Source organism: Cavia porcellus, unplaced genomic scaffold, assembly GCF_034190915.1.
Source record: "Cavia porcellus strain 051 isolate PalLab524CR breed Dunkin Hartley unplaced genomic scaffold, mCavPor4.1 scaffold_32, whole genome shotgun sequence".
NCBI lineage: Eukaryota > Metazoa > Chordata > Mammalia > Rodentia > Caviidae > Cavia > Cavia porcellus.
In genome coordinates, this window is record NW_026947515.1 from 22,792,807 (window position 1) to 22,810,061 (window position 17,255).

At 44.5% G+C, this 17,255-nt stretch overlaps 1 protein-coding gene across 4 annotated transcripts in view; it reads left to right on the plus strand.

Annotated features, from left to right (window-relative positions):
• The window catches only part of Rnf157 (ring finger protein 157), a 76,056-nt gene that overhangs the window by 47,421 nt on the left and 11,380 nt on the right, over positions 1–17,255 (plus strand). For all 4 annotated transcript variants that reach the window (XM_063242331.1, XM_063242329.1, XM_063242332.1 and 1 more), the window contains exons 3-12: positions 5,191–5,279; positions 9,929–10,075; positions 10,586–10,703; positions 11,246–11,312; positions 11,577–11,620; positions 11,984–12,031; positions 14,075–14,146; positions 14,616–14,775; positions 14,958–15,070; positions 16,646–16,884. In XM_063242331.1, coding sequence (XP_063098401.1) covers positions 5,191–5,279; positions 9,929–10,075; positions 10,586–10,703; positions 11,246–11,312; positions 11,577–11,620; positions 11,984–12,031; positions 14,075–14,146; positions 14,616–14,775; positions 14,958–15,070; positions 16,646–16,884 — 1,097 coding nt within the window. The remainder of the gene's footprint in view (positions 1–5,190; positions 5,280–9,928; positions 10,076–10,585; positions 10,704–11,245; positions 11,313–11,576; positions 11,621–11,983; positions 12,032–14,074; positions 14,147–14,615; positions 14,776–14,957; positions 15,071–16,645; positions 16,885–17,255) is intronic.

The window sequence follows — 17,255 nt, forward strand, 5'->3', positions numbered from 1 at the left end:
TTTTATTTTGAGAATAGAAATGACTGTACCTAACCTGGATTGAACAGTGGTGATGTCTGTACAATAATGTAAATGTAATTGTATTTAATGACACTGAACTATATACTTGAAAATTGTGAAGATGATAAATTTTGTGATATGTGGTATTTAGCTAAAAACATATATGTAAAGAAAGTGAGGACCAAGCATGGTGCTACATGTCTGTAATCCCAGCACTTGGGAGACTGAGGTAGCAGGATCACTGAGAGTTTGAGGTCAGCCTGAACTGCATAGTGAGACCCTGTCTCAAAAAAAAAAAAAAGACAAATAAAAAGAATATTCTGTGATTGCACATAGGACAATGGCACGTCGGTTCATGAACTTAATTCTTTCTGCAATTCTGGTCACAAACCGAATTGGACATAAACTGAATCAAATTCATTGCTTAGGTTCAGTGCTGACCTTGTGGGAACATTTGATTCGGTTGTCACGCAATTCAGATTGCTACCAGAATCAAAAAGAATTACTAGGTTGATGAACTGAGTGAGGTTCCACTGCTACTCGGTTACATGATTTCTTCCATTTTCTCTCCTTTTGTGTGTGTGTATGTGACATATGCAATTGCTCTAATTGTGCGCCATTAACAAGGCTGTGTTTTGGGGGGTTTTTTGCCAATATTTCTTGTTTAAATTAATAGATTGGGGACACTTGAGCCTCACTTTTGTCATGCAGGCAGCAGTCTCCTTGAGCAGACTAATTTTCATTCTTTGTCATTAGCTCTGATCTGAAGCCTGACTTCATTATGAAAAGTGAAATTCAAAAGCTGCATTTAGAGATCCTTCCTAAGGCTGTTAAGAGTTTACTTTCGGTGATGCCTGAGGAAGAGGAAGGCGTCCCTAGGCCCCTGAGTCTGCCTCCATTTGGGAGCCAGGGCACATGTGTGTGTGCACATGTGTGTGTTTGTGGGCACGGATGCCCACGTGTGCAGGACGGGGAGGGCCACTTCTGTCTGCTGGCTCAGTGGTGCCAGCGCCTTTGCCTCTAAGAGCAAACGCTTTGTTATCTTCCTTGTCACTGTTCACTGCCTGACTCGGTGGCCTGGAGGTTGAAAAATGATACCTTGAAGACCCTAAGAGAGAAAATAGAGACTAGATGTGAGCTGGGAGAAGACTTTCTGGCGCAGGGTGCAGAGCCCAGTGCAGCAATTTCTCCAGTGTGCTGGGCCTGAACTGGCCCTGAGCTTTGTCTTCTAAGAAGACATCGGTTTGCTTTCTGTTCACGCTTAGCTATTAGTGCATGAATGAAAATTCTCATCTTAAGTCGAAATATTTCAGTCTTAAATACAACTTTTTTCTTTTTTTTGTCTTTTTCCTTTTTATCGGTACTGGGGATTCAACTCACGACTGCCTGCTTGCAAGGCAGGCGCTTATGCCGCTGAGCTAAATCCCCAGTCCCAATCTTAAATACAACTTAATAATGGTGTATGTATTAAGGAAATATTATAGACAAGCAAAAGTTCACTAATATTTTTGGTATTTTGTTGTTTTTGTTTTTCAACCCTTCAGATTTAAACTAATCATACTGACTTACATCTCCCTGTCTTTTTTGAATTTTTATTTTGAAACAAAGTATCGCTGTGTCACTAAGTTGCCTAGGCTGGACTCAATCTTGAGATTTTCCTACCTCAGCCCTCCAGTGTGCTGGAGATACAGGTGTGTGCCACCATTCCTGCTTCGCCAGTGTTTTGACTTTTTTTAAAAAATGAGAAAATGAAAAAGCTTGCGTTTTCAGATCTTCTAATAATCAGTGATTTAATCCATGCCAGTTTATCCCTTCAACTTAAGAAGCTACATTCAGGAGCATCTCAGGGAACTGGACAGAGGGAAGATATGTAAAACCTCAGCGCTGCTCCCTGAACTGGGCTTCTGAGGAAGTTGGGTAACCCCTTTCCTTTCCTTTCCTTTCCTTCCATTCCATTCCTTCCCTTTTCTTTCTTTTTTAATAGAAGCTATTTATTAGCCAGCTTTGCTGTCACTAAGTCAAATCCATCCTAAATAGATTCAGCCTCTTTTCTACTTTGGTTTTCTTACTGACAAAAATGGGAACAACCATATTTACCTCACAGGGTTTTTCCAAAGATCACATATGTGAAAGGCTGCATGTGGTGTCTGACACATAGTTAGCATTCAATTTTTAAAAATTGTGACTGTATTTTTGTGGTGCTAAGAATCTAACCCACTCTAACTCATGTCTGCATGTGCTCCGCAAACCACCAAGCTACACCCCCAGCCCTGGTAAGTTTTGAAAGGGTAATTGTGGGCTAAAAAGGTGAAAAATGTTTTCTTCAGTTCTCTCTGCTCCTTCTGTTCCCTGTGTCTTCCCTGTCATCTCTGAATTCACAAATTCCATTTCTTCCTTCAGGATCCCAAATCCAGCACTGCCTACTTCATGAAGCCACTGAGTTGCTCACTCAGAAATGGTCACTTCCTTTGTTTTTCCCCTTCTGTTCACTCTATCTCTGTCTCTCTCTGATGTCAAAATTGTTTGCATAGTCTTGTCGTCTGCCTTTGAATACAACTTCCAAGAGTACGACTTTGATCTTTCCTGTTTCTAATCTGTCCTTACACCATGCCTGGCGGTATATGTAGATGCTGATGTGTAAATGAAAGGCCACCAGGAGAGCAGACAAGATGGGACCTAATGTGCCAGAGCATGTCATTTACAGCTGATGCCAGGGATCCCTTCCTGGCTTGATAGTTATCACTGAGGGGATGTTCAGAGTGAGGCATGGAAAGTGTTAACCTTTCTTTTTGGTGGGAGGAGGAGGAGAAAAGGTTATGAATAGGGGAAATAAACACACTTTCTCTTCTCTTTCTCTAACTCAGGTAGGAGTTATGGATAACTCCTGAATACCTACACAAATGAAGTGATTAACTTTGCTACTCCAGAAAAAAATTTTAATCCCAAAGTTATTTATTTTGGCTTTAGAATAGGCTAGCATTTGTGTTGGATTTTCCTGCCTAATTACTTTTTGCTTAAGCTTATTGTAAAATAGTTTTAAATTCCTTTAGTCTATCAGGCTAGGAAGCAAGGGGTAGAGAAACAGATCACAGATGGTGTCTGGACTAGAATTTCCCTTTTCCTCTGTCAAAGCCTCCTGTGCCCTGCACACAGGAGAGCTGTTTTGGAGTCCGTTTTGTGTTGAACAATTTAGCAAAATGTTTTTTAAAGTCTTAAAAATGTGCTTACTCTTTGACCCAATAATTCCACTTGTAGGAGTTTGTTCCAAGAAAACAAACAAGTATGCAAAATATAGGAACAGTGGTATTCACAACATTTATGTCAGCAGCAACAACAAAAACAGTAAAGCCAACCTAAAACATCGAATAGCACAGACTTGATTAAATAAAGTAGGCAATTATCTCTGTGTGGCTTTAGGTTTTAGAAATGTTTACAATGTTTTGCTAGGTGAAAAGAGATTATATAGTAGAATGTGCAGTATAGAACACTAGCAAATGCAGAGAAAGTCAGAGAGGGTGCTTCTGGAGAAACACATTCTGTAGGGATAATTTTAATATCATTGAGGGCTGAAAATTTATATTTTTCATGTTTTCTGCTTGACGTTAGAATAACTATCATTTTTGAAAAAATATATATTTAATATATCAATGAAAAAGTAAAGACTTGCTATAGATTGTGCACAAAATGAGATTGGATGCAGATAATTTGGGATGCATGTGCCTTCTCAAGAATCACATCCATACACATGAATTACCAGCAATCACACGAAATATGTAAAGTCAGATGCACCACAGTTAAATTCTGTTTCCTAAGTAAAATAATCACACCCATTTGACATGCACAAAGTCACAGTTATGCTACAGTAGGGTGCCTTGTTTCTGATACCAGCAGCATGGAGGGAGAATTGTCTTGAACCAGGAAAAGCCCAGCTTGCAAGCTGTGAAAGCCAGGCATGGCTAGGTGCTGCTGCTGGCGGTTCAATCTAGAACAGACCATAAACACATTGATGGTTCCACATCATCCTGTGACTTTCTAGTCCTGTTAGTTTCTGGAAATGCACTCTGTGTTGTCCCACAATGACAAAATTGGCTAATGGTGAGTTTCTTAGAACACATTCCCATCGCTAGGTGATGCATGACTATGTATAAAGTATCGTGTTGTTGGGAAATAACATTATAAGAATACCAGGAAGATTTTATGTCACTTTGGATCTACTAACAGCAGCCCCAGTACTTTCTTTTCTTTTTTAGCAGTGCTAACAGTTGAACTTCTTTGCATTGAGCTCTACGCCAGCCCTTTTTCTTACTGATTATTATTTTATTTATTTTGAGACAGGGTCTCAACAAGTTGCCCAAGTTAGATTCAAACTTGTGATCCTCCTGTCTCAGCCTTCCAGAGTTCTGGGATTACAGGGGCGCACCACCATGCCAGGCTGACATTTTTTACTGTTTCTCTTTGACTCTTCCACCCCTCCCCGCTTACTGTCATGTACTAAGCAAATACCACTGAGCTGCATCTCCATCCCTTTTTTTCATTGTCATCGAAGCAGAACTCTAAATCCAAAGATCCAGCTGGGGAAAGAATTAGGAAATTTATGGTAAATGATGCCCACAACCACAAACCTCTGATGACCCCCAAATAATGGTTGGCTCACATATAAAAGAACCCTGCTTTATATGATTGGCTACAGAGGAAATTTCACTGTTTGTAAGCCTCAGTTCTGTACGTACGATAGGGTTCTCTTTTATTTGCAATCCCTAGATTCCTAGGATACCATGTGGCTTCCCTGAAGGAAAGGGCTTGCAGGTCTGGCTCCCTGTCATCTAAGGTCAGATGAAAAGCCTTTTGTGATTAACTCAGCCAGTATGTCCTTTGGTATTTGGAACATCAGTAGAAATTTTTGATTAGTCCTCCACATTTTGAACACTGACCCAGATAAGCTTAATGTAATGGAAAAAGCAGATAAATCTAGCTCTTTTGATGCCAGATTGAATCCCAATCCTCCCACTAGCTGTGACCTTGTACAAATTGAATCAATATGTAAGAATCTCAGTCTCATTGAGTAAGGAGAGTGGGTCTTCCTGCTCACCTCACAGGGCTGTTCCTTGTCACCTGTGAAGTCCTGTTCCATTGAGGGACTGATGAAGGTCTTTATAAACACACTACCCTCTCCTGCTTTGTTTCTGGCAGTTTCCTTACGCCGCCCCACCTCCCCAAGAACCTGTGAAGACACTGAGAAGCCTGATCAACATCCGAAAAGACACGCTGAGACTCGTCAAGTAAGTTCCCAGGGTCCTAGAGATTCGGGCCAGGTCCCAGATGCCCTTCTCCTTGCAAGGCAGTCCATGGTCTTGCAGGTCTGGAAGGCCTGGAGCGAGCTGCTTAGGCTTCAGCTGTGGGTGCCGCCAAGGGGCTGCACTGGCCGAGATGCAGGCTCTGCACCGAATCGGATTTCATGCTCAGTGTGGGAAGAACCTCCATTTGCCTAGACTTGGTTAGTGTTAGCCCTATTTTGTGGATTTAAAAAAAGAATGCCTTGCATGGTGGCTCACGCCTGTAATCCCAGCATTTAAGGGGCTGAGGCTGGAGGATCGTTGCAAGTTTGAAACCAGCCTGGGCTACAAAGTGAGCCCAAGGCCGGCCTGAACCTCATAGTGAGACCTTGTCTCAAAATGACAGACAAAAAAAAATTATTGAGAGAAAGGGGAATTTTTTTGGTTCTGGGGATTAATTGAACCCACAGTGTAGCGCTTGCCAGGCAGGTACTTGTGCCACTGAGTTATTTCCCTGGCCCAGAAAGGGGAATTTTGCAGACATACTAACAAATCTATGTAATAATGAGGTGTTTGAATTTGGAATATGAAATCCTTCTTATCACACTGCCTTCTTATGTTATGTTATATTATATAATATTATGTTTCAAAATTTCTGAAGATGATTATCCCCAAATAAAACTTCATACCCATTCTAGGGCACTGCCGTTTGCTCCTAACCATTACTACTACTAACTATTACTACTACTACCACCAGTCCTTCTCCTTCTTTCCTTTCTCCTACTCCTTCCTCTGCTCTCCTCTCCTGTTCTCTCTCCCTCTCATATTTTATTTGTCCCCAGAGTTTTCTATCACTTCTGCAGCAATGCTTCTCTCCGTCCCTGGAGTCAAGTCTGGGGAAGAGGGAGCTGAGGAGCCCCTCGTGTGCTAGCAAATGCCCATAAGAGTTCCACAAGCCCAGCAGCCTGGGCCTGGCCTGGCCTCAGGCCTGCCAGCTGCCGAATACTCTGTCCACTTGGTTTCCTGCATCAGTATAGACTGTACACACATCTGATGCAGACAGCGTAAGGGCCTGAGCTGTTGTGAGGTCCTGGTCCTTGAGGTGGTGGCCTGGCTGAAGGTCTAGGGTAAAATGGAGCAGCTTAGAAGAGTGGCCTGTGTGTGCTTGCTGGAGTGAGTCTCTGAGCTCCAGGTCTCCCATCTGTAAAGTGACCATTAACCTTCACTTTCATGGTGGTTGTCGAAACTGAACAAGATAATAGAAGGGAGACTATCTTATGTTCAATGAATGTTACAGTGAAAGGAGTTACTATGTTTTGTTTGCTTGTTTATTTGTTTTAATTCTGAGGAGTGAACCGCGGGGCCTTGTGCCTGCTAGGCAAGATCTCTACCATGTAGCTACAGCCCAGCCCTTGTTTTATTTTTCTGAAATTGCTGGAAAAGAGTAATCTTGATTCTCAGAATCCAGATGAAGATGAAGGATTGAATATTTGCTTCTTCTCCAAAGCCCACTGATTCTTTAAAAAGTGTTTATAAAAGGTACGGATCACAAGAATTGGGAGAATGGGAAAAAAATAACAGCAACAAAATGTAGAAGCTGGAAACAGACCCAGGATACCAGAATCCTGAGCCCACAGAAAGAAAAGCTGAGAGGTGCTCCCTTTAAACTGTGCCATCCCCAGGTGCCTCTGGCAGTCAGTGTGGAGGCTACAATCCAAAAGGCTGGCAGAGGGTCTGCCCGAGAGGTATCAGGTCTCACCCTTGCAGTCAGAGCGTCCCTCTCTAACCCTGGCAAAAGTCTGGAAGATGACTCTCACTGGAGAGCTCAACCCAGGCCCTCAGATCCCAGGGAACCCAGGGACAGCTCGGGGATAGACTAAGTGGCAAAAGCAAGAGATTATGTGAATTTCAAACCCCCCACTCTGCCTTTCGGTCTGCTCCTAGAACCCAGAAGCCAGGCCTTTTAGGGAGACAGAAAGATAGGTATCTGGAATCACACCTGCGGGGATGTAAAACCTGAGACAGGAATGGGCGGTTCCTCAGCAGACTCAGGTCAGCCCTAGAAGTGTGAAACTCAAGGTCCCCAAGTCCCCTTTGCATTCCTCAGAGTTCTAATTGGCAGCTTTAAGTTTCTTAAATACGAGCAGGCAAGTCATGATTCTTCAGTGTGTTAAGAATGACTGTAACATGACAGAACACCCTGAAAGAAAAACAATCAGTTGGAAAAAAAGCTGCACAGGAAGAAGAAACCATCATTAGTAGCCTCGAATACAGGAGAAGATGTGCCTTTTTACTCAGTGGATGTGATGGCACAAAGCCCTTAGGAAAACACAAAAGGACTCTTAGATTAAAAACCGTGATGGAAATGAAAATTTCAAAAGAATAGTAGGATACAAAATCGATGCACACTAGAAAGTGGAGTGAAATAGCAGTGATGGAAATAGAGAGGGAAGGATACAAATAACAACATTATTTAGGCCTGGCATCCAAGTAACAGTTCTAGAGAGAACAGAGGACATAGAAGAAAGGCAATCATCGATGTCATACATAATTTAAAAGCCTTTCGCAGAACCAGACTGCACACACTTATGAATGGAGAGGGACCAGCAGCTGCCAGAGCGAGGGCTGGTAAAGTGGGGCTCCTGTGAGCCTTCAGAGGAAGAAGGGCCAGTGATTGCAGCCTCTTCACACTTTGAGAGCAGCACTGGGAGCCAAAGGAAATAGCAGGGAGGCTTCCCTATGCCTTTTGAAAGTATTCATTACTAGAATTATTTATTTGCTCAGCCAAACTATCAATGAGATCTAAGTGAGAAGTGGAAGCTCTCAAAACATCTGTCCCCCAGCACACTTTTCATGAGGCAAGGGAAGACGAAAAGGTAAAACCAAAGTGTAACCCAGGAAAGGGAGATGTAGGCAGGAAACATGAGCTTCAAGGGGACAGGGGCACAGAGAGCCCCTGGAGGCTGGGAAAAGGCCTGGAAGGTGGCTGTGCACCGTGCCAAGGCCCTTGGTCCAAGTTGGAGCCAGACAGGGGGCTCCCAAAGGGACCTCCCCAGGATGACACCCTGAATGAGCCATCTGGTGCACTGGAGCCACTTCAGGGGTTTAAATGGTTGCAGAGAGTTTGGGTTGGAACTTGGGATGTGTGCATTCAAAACTAAAAAAAAGCCAAGATCAGCGCTAACACTAAGGAAAAATTGAGCAGAAAAAGAAAAAAATGTTTTTCTGTGGCTAAAACAATATAATGTCCATACCACTGTGATTATAAAAACACTAAAGTGCTATGGTATTGTGGCTGCACTATGGAGATGGTGGGGCTCCTGCATGGAACAGAGGAGAGGAACAAATCCTCATTCCTACAGCAGGAAATCAAAAGGTGATGCCCACAGCTGAAAGTCAAGAAGTAGTAACTTGAGCATGTTACTTGGGATCATGGTTTAAATGCCAAAACTTTGGCTCAGCTAGAAGAGGTTTCCTCTGAAGAAGAGGAAAGGGAAGGAGTGCGGCCTGCTGGTTTTTAACAAGCCTGTGGAAACTATTCAAACTATGTGATTAATAGACTTCATTAAAATAAAAACTTTTTTTTTTTTTGTACTGGGGATTGAACTTACAACCTTATGCTTGCTGAGCAGGTGCTTATGCCTCTGAGCTAAATCCCCACAATAAAAACTTTTTAAAAAGGGCTAGCAAATGTATGAGGATGTTAATCGTAGGACTGTAAAATATCAGAACTAACCTAATGTTCAACAGTAATCATGAGCCGGGCGTGGTGGCTCACCTCTGTAATCCCAACTGGGAGGTTGAGGTGGGAGTTCGTTGCGAGTTTGAGACCAGCCTGAGCTACAAAGTGAGCTCAAGGCCAGCCTGAACTGCATAGTGAGACCCCGTCTCAAAAAAGACAAACAAAACAAAACAAAACAATAATCATAACAGAATACAGTGGTGCCTCAGTACTTGTTCACTAGTTCTAGGAGTCAGGCACAAAGAGAACTAAAACCAACAAGTAACAAACAAATTGTTTTGTCAAGAAGGGGTTCATTCAACATCTGACAAGATCTAGCTTGTGTATAGAATACCAAACAAATGGTAAGTACCAGGACAAAATTTTTGCATCAGAATACATCAAGTACTTTCATGGTTTCCATTGAGAATGTGCTCATAGGCAGCACTTCTGAAGACTGAATGGTGAGAGTGACAGCTGGCTTGCCATAGCAGGTGGGTCTGCTCTGAAGAGGAGGGTCACTGAGGCAGACCAGGAAGGCTGCATCCCCCTCCTGACTCCTCCCTTTCTCCACTGATGTGATGTGGGCAGCTTTCCTCCATTCTGTCCCTCTGCCATGCTGTTTCTGTCTGGCAGCCACCAACCATGAACTGTAACCTGGGCCAAAATAAACCTCTCCTTCCTTAAATTGTGAGTGTCAGGTTTTTCTTTCAGTAACTCAGACAGATACCAAATACAGCAGATTTCAAAGCAAGGTAGGACTGTACTCTGTGATCATTCAGAATGAAGATGCAAATATGAATCAGTGACCACAGAGTGATGCACACATATTTCTGCAAAAGCAAGATTTACTGTGACTCCCATATTGTTAAGTTTTTTAAAAAGAATGTAAGTCTTAAAACCATGATATGCTGCCTCTTTTGTGGTTTCCTAGATGCGCTGAAGAAGTGAAAAGCCCTGGAGCAGAGGCCGGCAGAGCTAAAGTTCACTACAATGTCGAGTTCACCTTTGACACGGATGCCCGAGTCGCCATCACCATCTACTATCAGGCCACCGAGGAGTTCCAGAATGGCATTGCCAGGTGAGCTGCCCCTTCCCATGCTGGGCTGTGTCTGATTAACTCACCTGTGGAGGAGAGCATTCCTTTTCCACAACCAGATGAGATCTGGTTCCTGAATTTAGATTTTCTTTTACAAAGCACTATTTTGTCTCATCCCTTCAAAGTGGGCAATCTTAGTGCAATGGCAGGTGGCAGCATAATCCCTTAGGTCCTCAAGGTGCTGTTAAAGAACCTACCAAACGCTGGGGGTTTAGCTCAGCAGTGTAAGTGCCTGCCTGACAAGCAGGAGGTTGTGAGTTCAATACCCAGTACCCCCCCCCAAAAAAAAAAGAAAAAACCTACCAAACTACTTTTCTGTGGGCTTGGAGGTTGGATATATGGGTTTAATAACATTACCGGGAAAGAACAAAAGGAATGGCTTAGAAAGGAGGTCTTTTGATGCTAGAGCTAGCCGAAAACAGGGACAGGCCCAAGCCGGGGGCAGCTGACAGACTGCATTCACACTGTGCTTCCCACACTGCCTGCCCACAGCTATATCCCCAAAGACGACAGCCTGCAGTCAGAGACCGTGCACTACAAGCGAGGGGTGTGCCAGCAGTTCTGCCTGCCCTCGCACACGGTGGACCCCTCGGAATGGGCTGAAGAAGAGGTGAGCTGTGTCCGCCAGGGTTCCTCGTGGAGATGCAGAGGGGCCTGGGGCCACTGAGGACCCAGGCCAGCCCCAGATGCTTGTGAGCTCTGCATGCCTTTGAAGTCCTGCTCACTCATGTCCAGGAAACCCAGCTTTTGTTAATTCCTCTGTTCCAAAGCAGCACATTTTTTTTTATTATTTAAAAGGAAAAAGAGAAAAAAACAGAACAAAACAAAACAAAACCACACCCAAAGAAGCCCTAGGACTTTACTTCCATGAATTTTTTTTTTTTTTTTTGTCTTTTGCTTTTTTATCAGTACCAAGGATTGAACTCACAACCATGCACTTGCAAGGCAGACGCTTATGCTGCTGAGCTAAATCCCCAGCCTTCCATGAAATTTTAAAGAGGAACCCATCAGCCTTCTGTTCCCCAGATAACTGCAAGGCTGGTGAGCAGGGAGCAGCGGCCAGGCCGGCCTCTCACGGTGGTGCCTTCTTTTCCACGGGCTGCGGTGCCGTCTCACGTTCAGGCTTCTCTTTTCTTCCCTTCTCCCCTGCAGCTTGGCTTTGACATGGACCGAGAGGTTTACCCTTTGGTGGTGCACGCCGTGGTAGATGAAGGAGATGGTAGGGGCAGTTTCTGTCTTCTCTTGCATGTATGCTGCCCTTCTGTGGCACTCACCTGGCAAAAGCTGTGGCACCAGAGCACTGCTGCAGCTCTGTATGCCCTCAGTCCCCAGCAACCCGGGCATATGGGAAGAGGTGGGTTACACATGCACCCTGCTGATGGCAGCCCAGTGTGACTGGTTCGCAAGCTATGTGGGTAAAGGGGAGAGAGGGACATGAGAGTGCTGTTTGACTCTCTTCACCCTTTGCCTTTGTTTCTTTCAGAGTATTTTGGCCATTGCCATGTGTTGCTGGGTACTTTTGAAAAGGTAAGTGACTTTACAATATGCTTAGCCTTTCTTTCCCACAGGAAACCCTCATTTGCAGGGTGCCTGAAGACAGCAGGATAGTCTAGTTTGAGAGGCTGGGTAATGTCCAGTGAGTATCACACGGGGCTATGCTTGGGCAGGGTCCAGCTCTGCCACCACCTCTCTGCCTGCCCCCACTAGGCCTCAGTCACCTCTTCCTAAAATAAAAAGGTTGAGTTGGACCATTACAAGAGCCTTGCAGTATCAGACCCCCATCTTTGCGGTCCAAGTGCTCAGCAGCCTGTAGTTGGGGAAGGCACCGGGAGCCTGGTGTGCTCTATGGCCCTCGCTTTCTCCTGCATAACCATCCTGCTTTCCTTGCAGCACACAGATGGGACTTTCTGTGTGAAGCCCCTCAAACAGAAACAAGTAGTAAGTATTGAGAACCAGGGGCTCTTGGCCCCTCCTCCTCCCCTTCTCCCTCTCTTTGTCTTTACTCTTTGCTAAGCAAATACTTTCCCTTCTCTTTCTTTTTAAAACAAAGAAAAAAACTTTAAAAGCCAGTGGTTTTGTGTGTTAAGTTTATTTAGGTGGCCTGAAAGAAATCCTATTTTTGTTGTTTTGTTGTTCTACAATTATTGATTTTGGGGCAGTTGTTATGTGAGCAGAGGACTTATAAAATGAAAGGCCAAGATTTGCCCCTCGACATCAGGTTTAGGGAGAACTCTTTATTTAAAAGGTCAGGGTGAAAAACGTTTCAAGTGAAAGGATAAAGTATCGGTGTCCAATTCAGGGTCAGTTAGAGCTTAATTTTTCCTACCATTCCTTTCTAAAGTTCAGCACGCTGGCCATTTGCCCCTTCCAGAATGAGTAGCAAGATCTGCCTGTCTGCTGGAATGCTTCATCTCCCTGGGTGCCAGCACTTTTCTTTCCACTCTTTGCAGAGGTGGGAGGAGGTGTCATAGATGGTGAGAGCAGTGTCAACAGCCTTGGTGCATGCATACATGAGAGCGCGCGCGCGCACACACACACACACACACACACACACACACACACACACACACAGAGCAGGGTATGATGGCACATGCTTGTAATCCCGGTACTCTGGAGGCCAAGACAAGAGGATTTCTGCGAGTTCCTGGCCAGTTTGGACCACAAAGTAAGTTCAAGGACAACCTGAACTGCATAGTGAGATCCTGTCTCAAAAAAAAGTCTTGGTAGGCACAAGGTCATCTCATGTACGTTAAGGGCAAAAAGATGGGAGGCAAGGCTGGGCTTTATTGAGATACAAACCCTTCTCCCTTGCAGATGAATGATAGATATCTAAAATTCTACACTATTTATTTTTTAGATTAAGTGCTTGTCCTTCTTACAATGAGATCAAAAGTAGTCCATCACACTTTAGCATAATTAGTTAATATCATTTGAAGGGGCTGGGGATTTAGCTCAGCGGCATAAGCGCCTGCCTTGCAAGCAGGCAGTCGTGAGTTCAATCCTGGTACCGATAAAAAAGAAAAAGACAAAAAAATAATAATAGTAATGTCATTTGAGCCCAGACCTTTACCCTGCAGGCCTGACCTTGGTGAGTTGCCTCATGGGGAGGCCTGGGAATGACGAAAGGGCTAGAAAGTGTTTTATCTATTTTCCTATTGCTAGATTTGTTCTAGCAGCAGACTATCACATGGAAGAGGGTGAAATGAAATCAGAGCTAGGCTAAGTCTGTGAAGAGGGGATTGGTAGGGACAGAAATGAGGCAGAGGGGAGGAGTGGCTCCTAAAGGGCAGGGGAAGGCCAGCACAGGTAGAAGAGGGCCTTGGCGGGTTCTAAGAGGCCAGGCCACACTTTGCCACATGTGGCTTCCAAGGGGATGTATACCACTGGCCTCTCCCTCAAGGCCGCACATCTCCCTTCTACTCACATTTTTCTTTCCTTTTTCCTTGCCCATTTCTTTGTGTTCTTCTTTCTTTCTCTCTGTCCCTCTCTGTCGCTCTCTCTTCTCTCTAGTTCTTTTATTTTTAAAACATCTGAGGTGAAATTTTCTTACATAACATTTCTTACATTTTCATACATACCTTTTTATCGTGTTCCTAGTATAAGTCTTTCGTAACTGTCCATAATAGTGAGCTGCTGGGGGCTGGGGATTTAGCTCAGCAGCATAAGCGCCTGCCTAGCAAGCATGAAGTTGTGAATTCGATCCCCGATAACAAAAAAAAAAAAAGCTGCTGTATAAGTATTGTTGTTGCATTTGTGAAATTTTATGTTCCCTATTGGATATAATTGTGGGTGAGTTAAACATTTGACTTTCCTTTCTCTCTCAAAGAGAAAATACAGGTAAATAAAAGTATCCTTTTCTTGTTCAGGCCTTTGGGTTTCTCGCTGTGAATCAGTAGTCTGGGTAACCGTGATCAGGTCGGGGTACACTCTTGTGTCTCAGTAGAATCAGCCTGTCCTTGAACTTCTCTGTTTGCTGTTCAGGTAGATGGGGTTAGCTACCTCCTTCAAGAGATCTATGGAATTGAAAACAAATACAACACACAAGATTTAAAGGTGAGTTTCATGCAAAATCCTGAAACGCGCGTTCCTGGGAGGCAGGATGAGAAGCACTCTATCAAGCCAGGATGGAGGGTGTCAGCAAGCCTGAGGCAGTCCCGGCCTGGAGGATGTTTCTTACTCCTCATTTCAGGTCTCCACACTCTGTCAGTTTGGAAATGAGAAAAATAAGCTGGATTGAATTTGTTTTGCTCTGAAGCTCTTTCAAACTCCATTTCCTGGAAGAGTCTTCGCTTCCCTTTCACCTTGATCTGCAGGGCCCCCAGGCCCCCTCAGCTCACACTGTCCCGGGGCCAGCAGTGGGCCTCAGAGGATGAACTTGGGTGTTAGGACCTGTTCTCAGCTTCAGGATCAGTGGGACCCAGCCAGTGAGAGAGCGGGATGCCGGAGGTCCTGTGTTCAGTACCTGTATCAGCTCTAAGCCACGCTGCCTTATGTGACTGGTGCATTTCTATCTCTTGGCCAGGTGGCTGAGGATGAAGTAAGCGATAACAGCGCGGAATGTGTGGTGTGTCTCTCAGATGTCCGGGACACCTTGATCCTGCCCTGCCGCCACCTCTGCCTCTGTAACACTTGTGCAGACACCCTGCGCTACCAGGCCAACAACTGCCCCATCTGCCGGCTGCGTAAGTCCTGAGCCAGGCTGGAAGGGCAGGTGGAGGGTGGGACGGACTCTGCGGAATATCAGGATGTGTCACTGCTGGCCTAGCAAACCAGTGAATGTGGGAGGGATCATGGTTTGTCTGGGCTCTTGTTCACCCTTAATCCTGCAGCAGGATGTCCTGATGGCCTGTTTTCTTTTTCCCAGCGTTCCGGGCACTGCTTCAGATCCGAGCCATGAGGAAAAAATTGGGCCCCTTGTCCCCCACCAGCTTTAACCCCATCATTTCATCCCAGACGTCTGACTCTGAAGAGCATTCAGTAAGTTGGACTCAGCACCAGGGCCCCTCTGAAGCAAATGGATGCTGGCGTTCTCGCTGAGCTTTTTCTTTTTTAATATGCTTCTCATCCTTTCCTCAGGACACTGCAGCAGGGAACTAAATCTGAGCATGCTGGAGGATTTAGTGGGCCGGCTGAGACCACAGCATACTAAAACAGCCAGTATTACAACAGAAAGTCCAATAGTAGACATTAAAGCCTCCCTCTCCCTCCTTGGGAACTTGGTTCCTGTTAATATTTACATTGCTAGAGCCATCTGCTTGTGGAGTTCTCCAGTGGGGTCCAGCTCTGGAACTTCCCCAAGCAGAACAAAGGGGTGATTATCTTGAATTTGAATACAATTTACTATCTTTAATGGAATCTTTGAAGAAGATAACTTTTCCTTATTTCATTCCATGGCTTCAGTGACTGAAGCCAAGTCAATAAAACAGCCAACCTCAATGTCTCAGTGTAAGTGATCAGGTTAGGATGGAACCTGCTTTGCAGTTATAGAGTAGCAGGTATTGTCTTTCTCTAGATTAACCCATGCTGGGAAAGTTTTAGTATTCAGTAAATGATGTTGAAATAATTAGTTACTATTTAGGGAGAAAAATCAGTTTGATACTTTAACCCTTCTCAGATAACAAATGCCAGGTAGAGTAACAGTTAACTGTGTTCTAGCAAAGCAAGCCAAACATTAAAAACCTAGAATAAATTATAGGCAATTTTTTTTGAGACAGGGTCTACCTGTGTAGTTTGGGCTGGCTTTGGACTCACTATGTGGCTCAGCCAGGCCTTGAACTCAGACTCACAGTGATCTTCTTGCCTCAGGTCCCAAGTGCTGGTATAGGCAGTTATTTAATTGACTTTTTATGGAGAAGCACTCAAACCTCACAAGCAATGAAAACTTCAAAAAAGCAAAATCCGTAGATTTGGCCACATAAAATAAGTTTAAAACTTCAGAGTTCTAAAAGATGTTCACGCCAGATGGCACACGTCTATAATCCCAGCATTCAGGAGGCTGAGGCAAGAAAATCCCTACAAGTTCCAACCCAGCCTGGACTACAAAAGAGAGACCCTGTCTCAAAAAACTAAAAAACCAAAAAAAGATGACCAATTTAAAAAGCAAACAACAAATTGTTTAAAACTATTCAAAACATATATGTCAGGAAAAAAAAAAAAAAAAAAAAAAAACTAAGTGTCTTTGCCATAGCTCATGAGGAGAAAAGAAAAGCATTAGAAGACAATACCCTGGAATACTGACAGAAGTTATTTTGAGTGCTTGATTGTTGGCAGTGGTTTTCACTTCTACTTTGCCATATATCCAGATTTCCTGTAGTCATTATTGATTTACCTTATTACCAGAAAAAATACACATAAAGTTCATCTGTGAGCAGAATCTAGGAGTGTATGACTGAAATCTTACCTTCCCTCTGCGTCTAGTACACAAGCTTTTCTCACCAGACCTCCAAGCCCTCATGGAAAGAAAACATTTTTAAGCATCCAGTAGGAAACGTGATCATGCCATAAAACAAAATAATTACTTCCTAATTTTTCACCTGTCTCTGGTTCCCCTAGTCCTCGGAGAATATTCCAGCGGGCTACGAAGTAGTGTCTCTCCTGGAAGCCCTCAATGGTCCCCTCACCCCCTCGCCAGCAGTCCCGCCACTTCATGTGCTTGGAGATGGCCACCTCTCGGGAATGCTGCCTTCTTATGGCAGTGACGGCCACCTGCCCCCCGTCAGGACGCTCTCCCCGCTTGACCGCCTGGCTGACTGCAGCAGCCAAGGACTCAAGTTCAAAAGGAGTCTCTCCAAGTGAGTGCGGTCCTGGTCCTTGATCAGAAGCGTTCCCCTGCTGCTCCATCCTTGTACTGATCACATCTGGGCCCTGGGCACAGGGACCCTTCCATCGTGCATCACTGTTCGGTCTCACCACAGCCCTGAGCGAACCTTGGGGGGATAGTTACTCCTCCCTAAGGGGTAGCAATGGAATGTGTACTTTAGAGAATTCTCCTCAGACCTCTCTCGTATATGTGGGGAGAGAGTGAGATACAGGGAAGAGGAGGTAAGTACCACAGACAAGGCCTCTCAAGCCCCTGGGGAGCAAGGCTTAGTCCGAAGATCAAAGAAACCTTGTGACCATACCTCCAAACCGTTTAAATCCTTTGGGGCATGATTATGCCCTG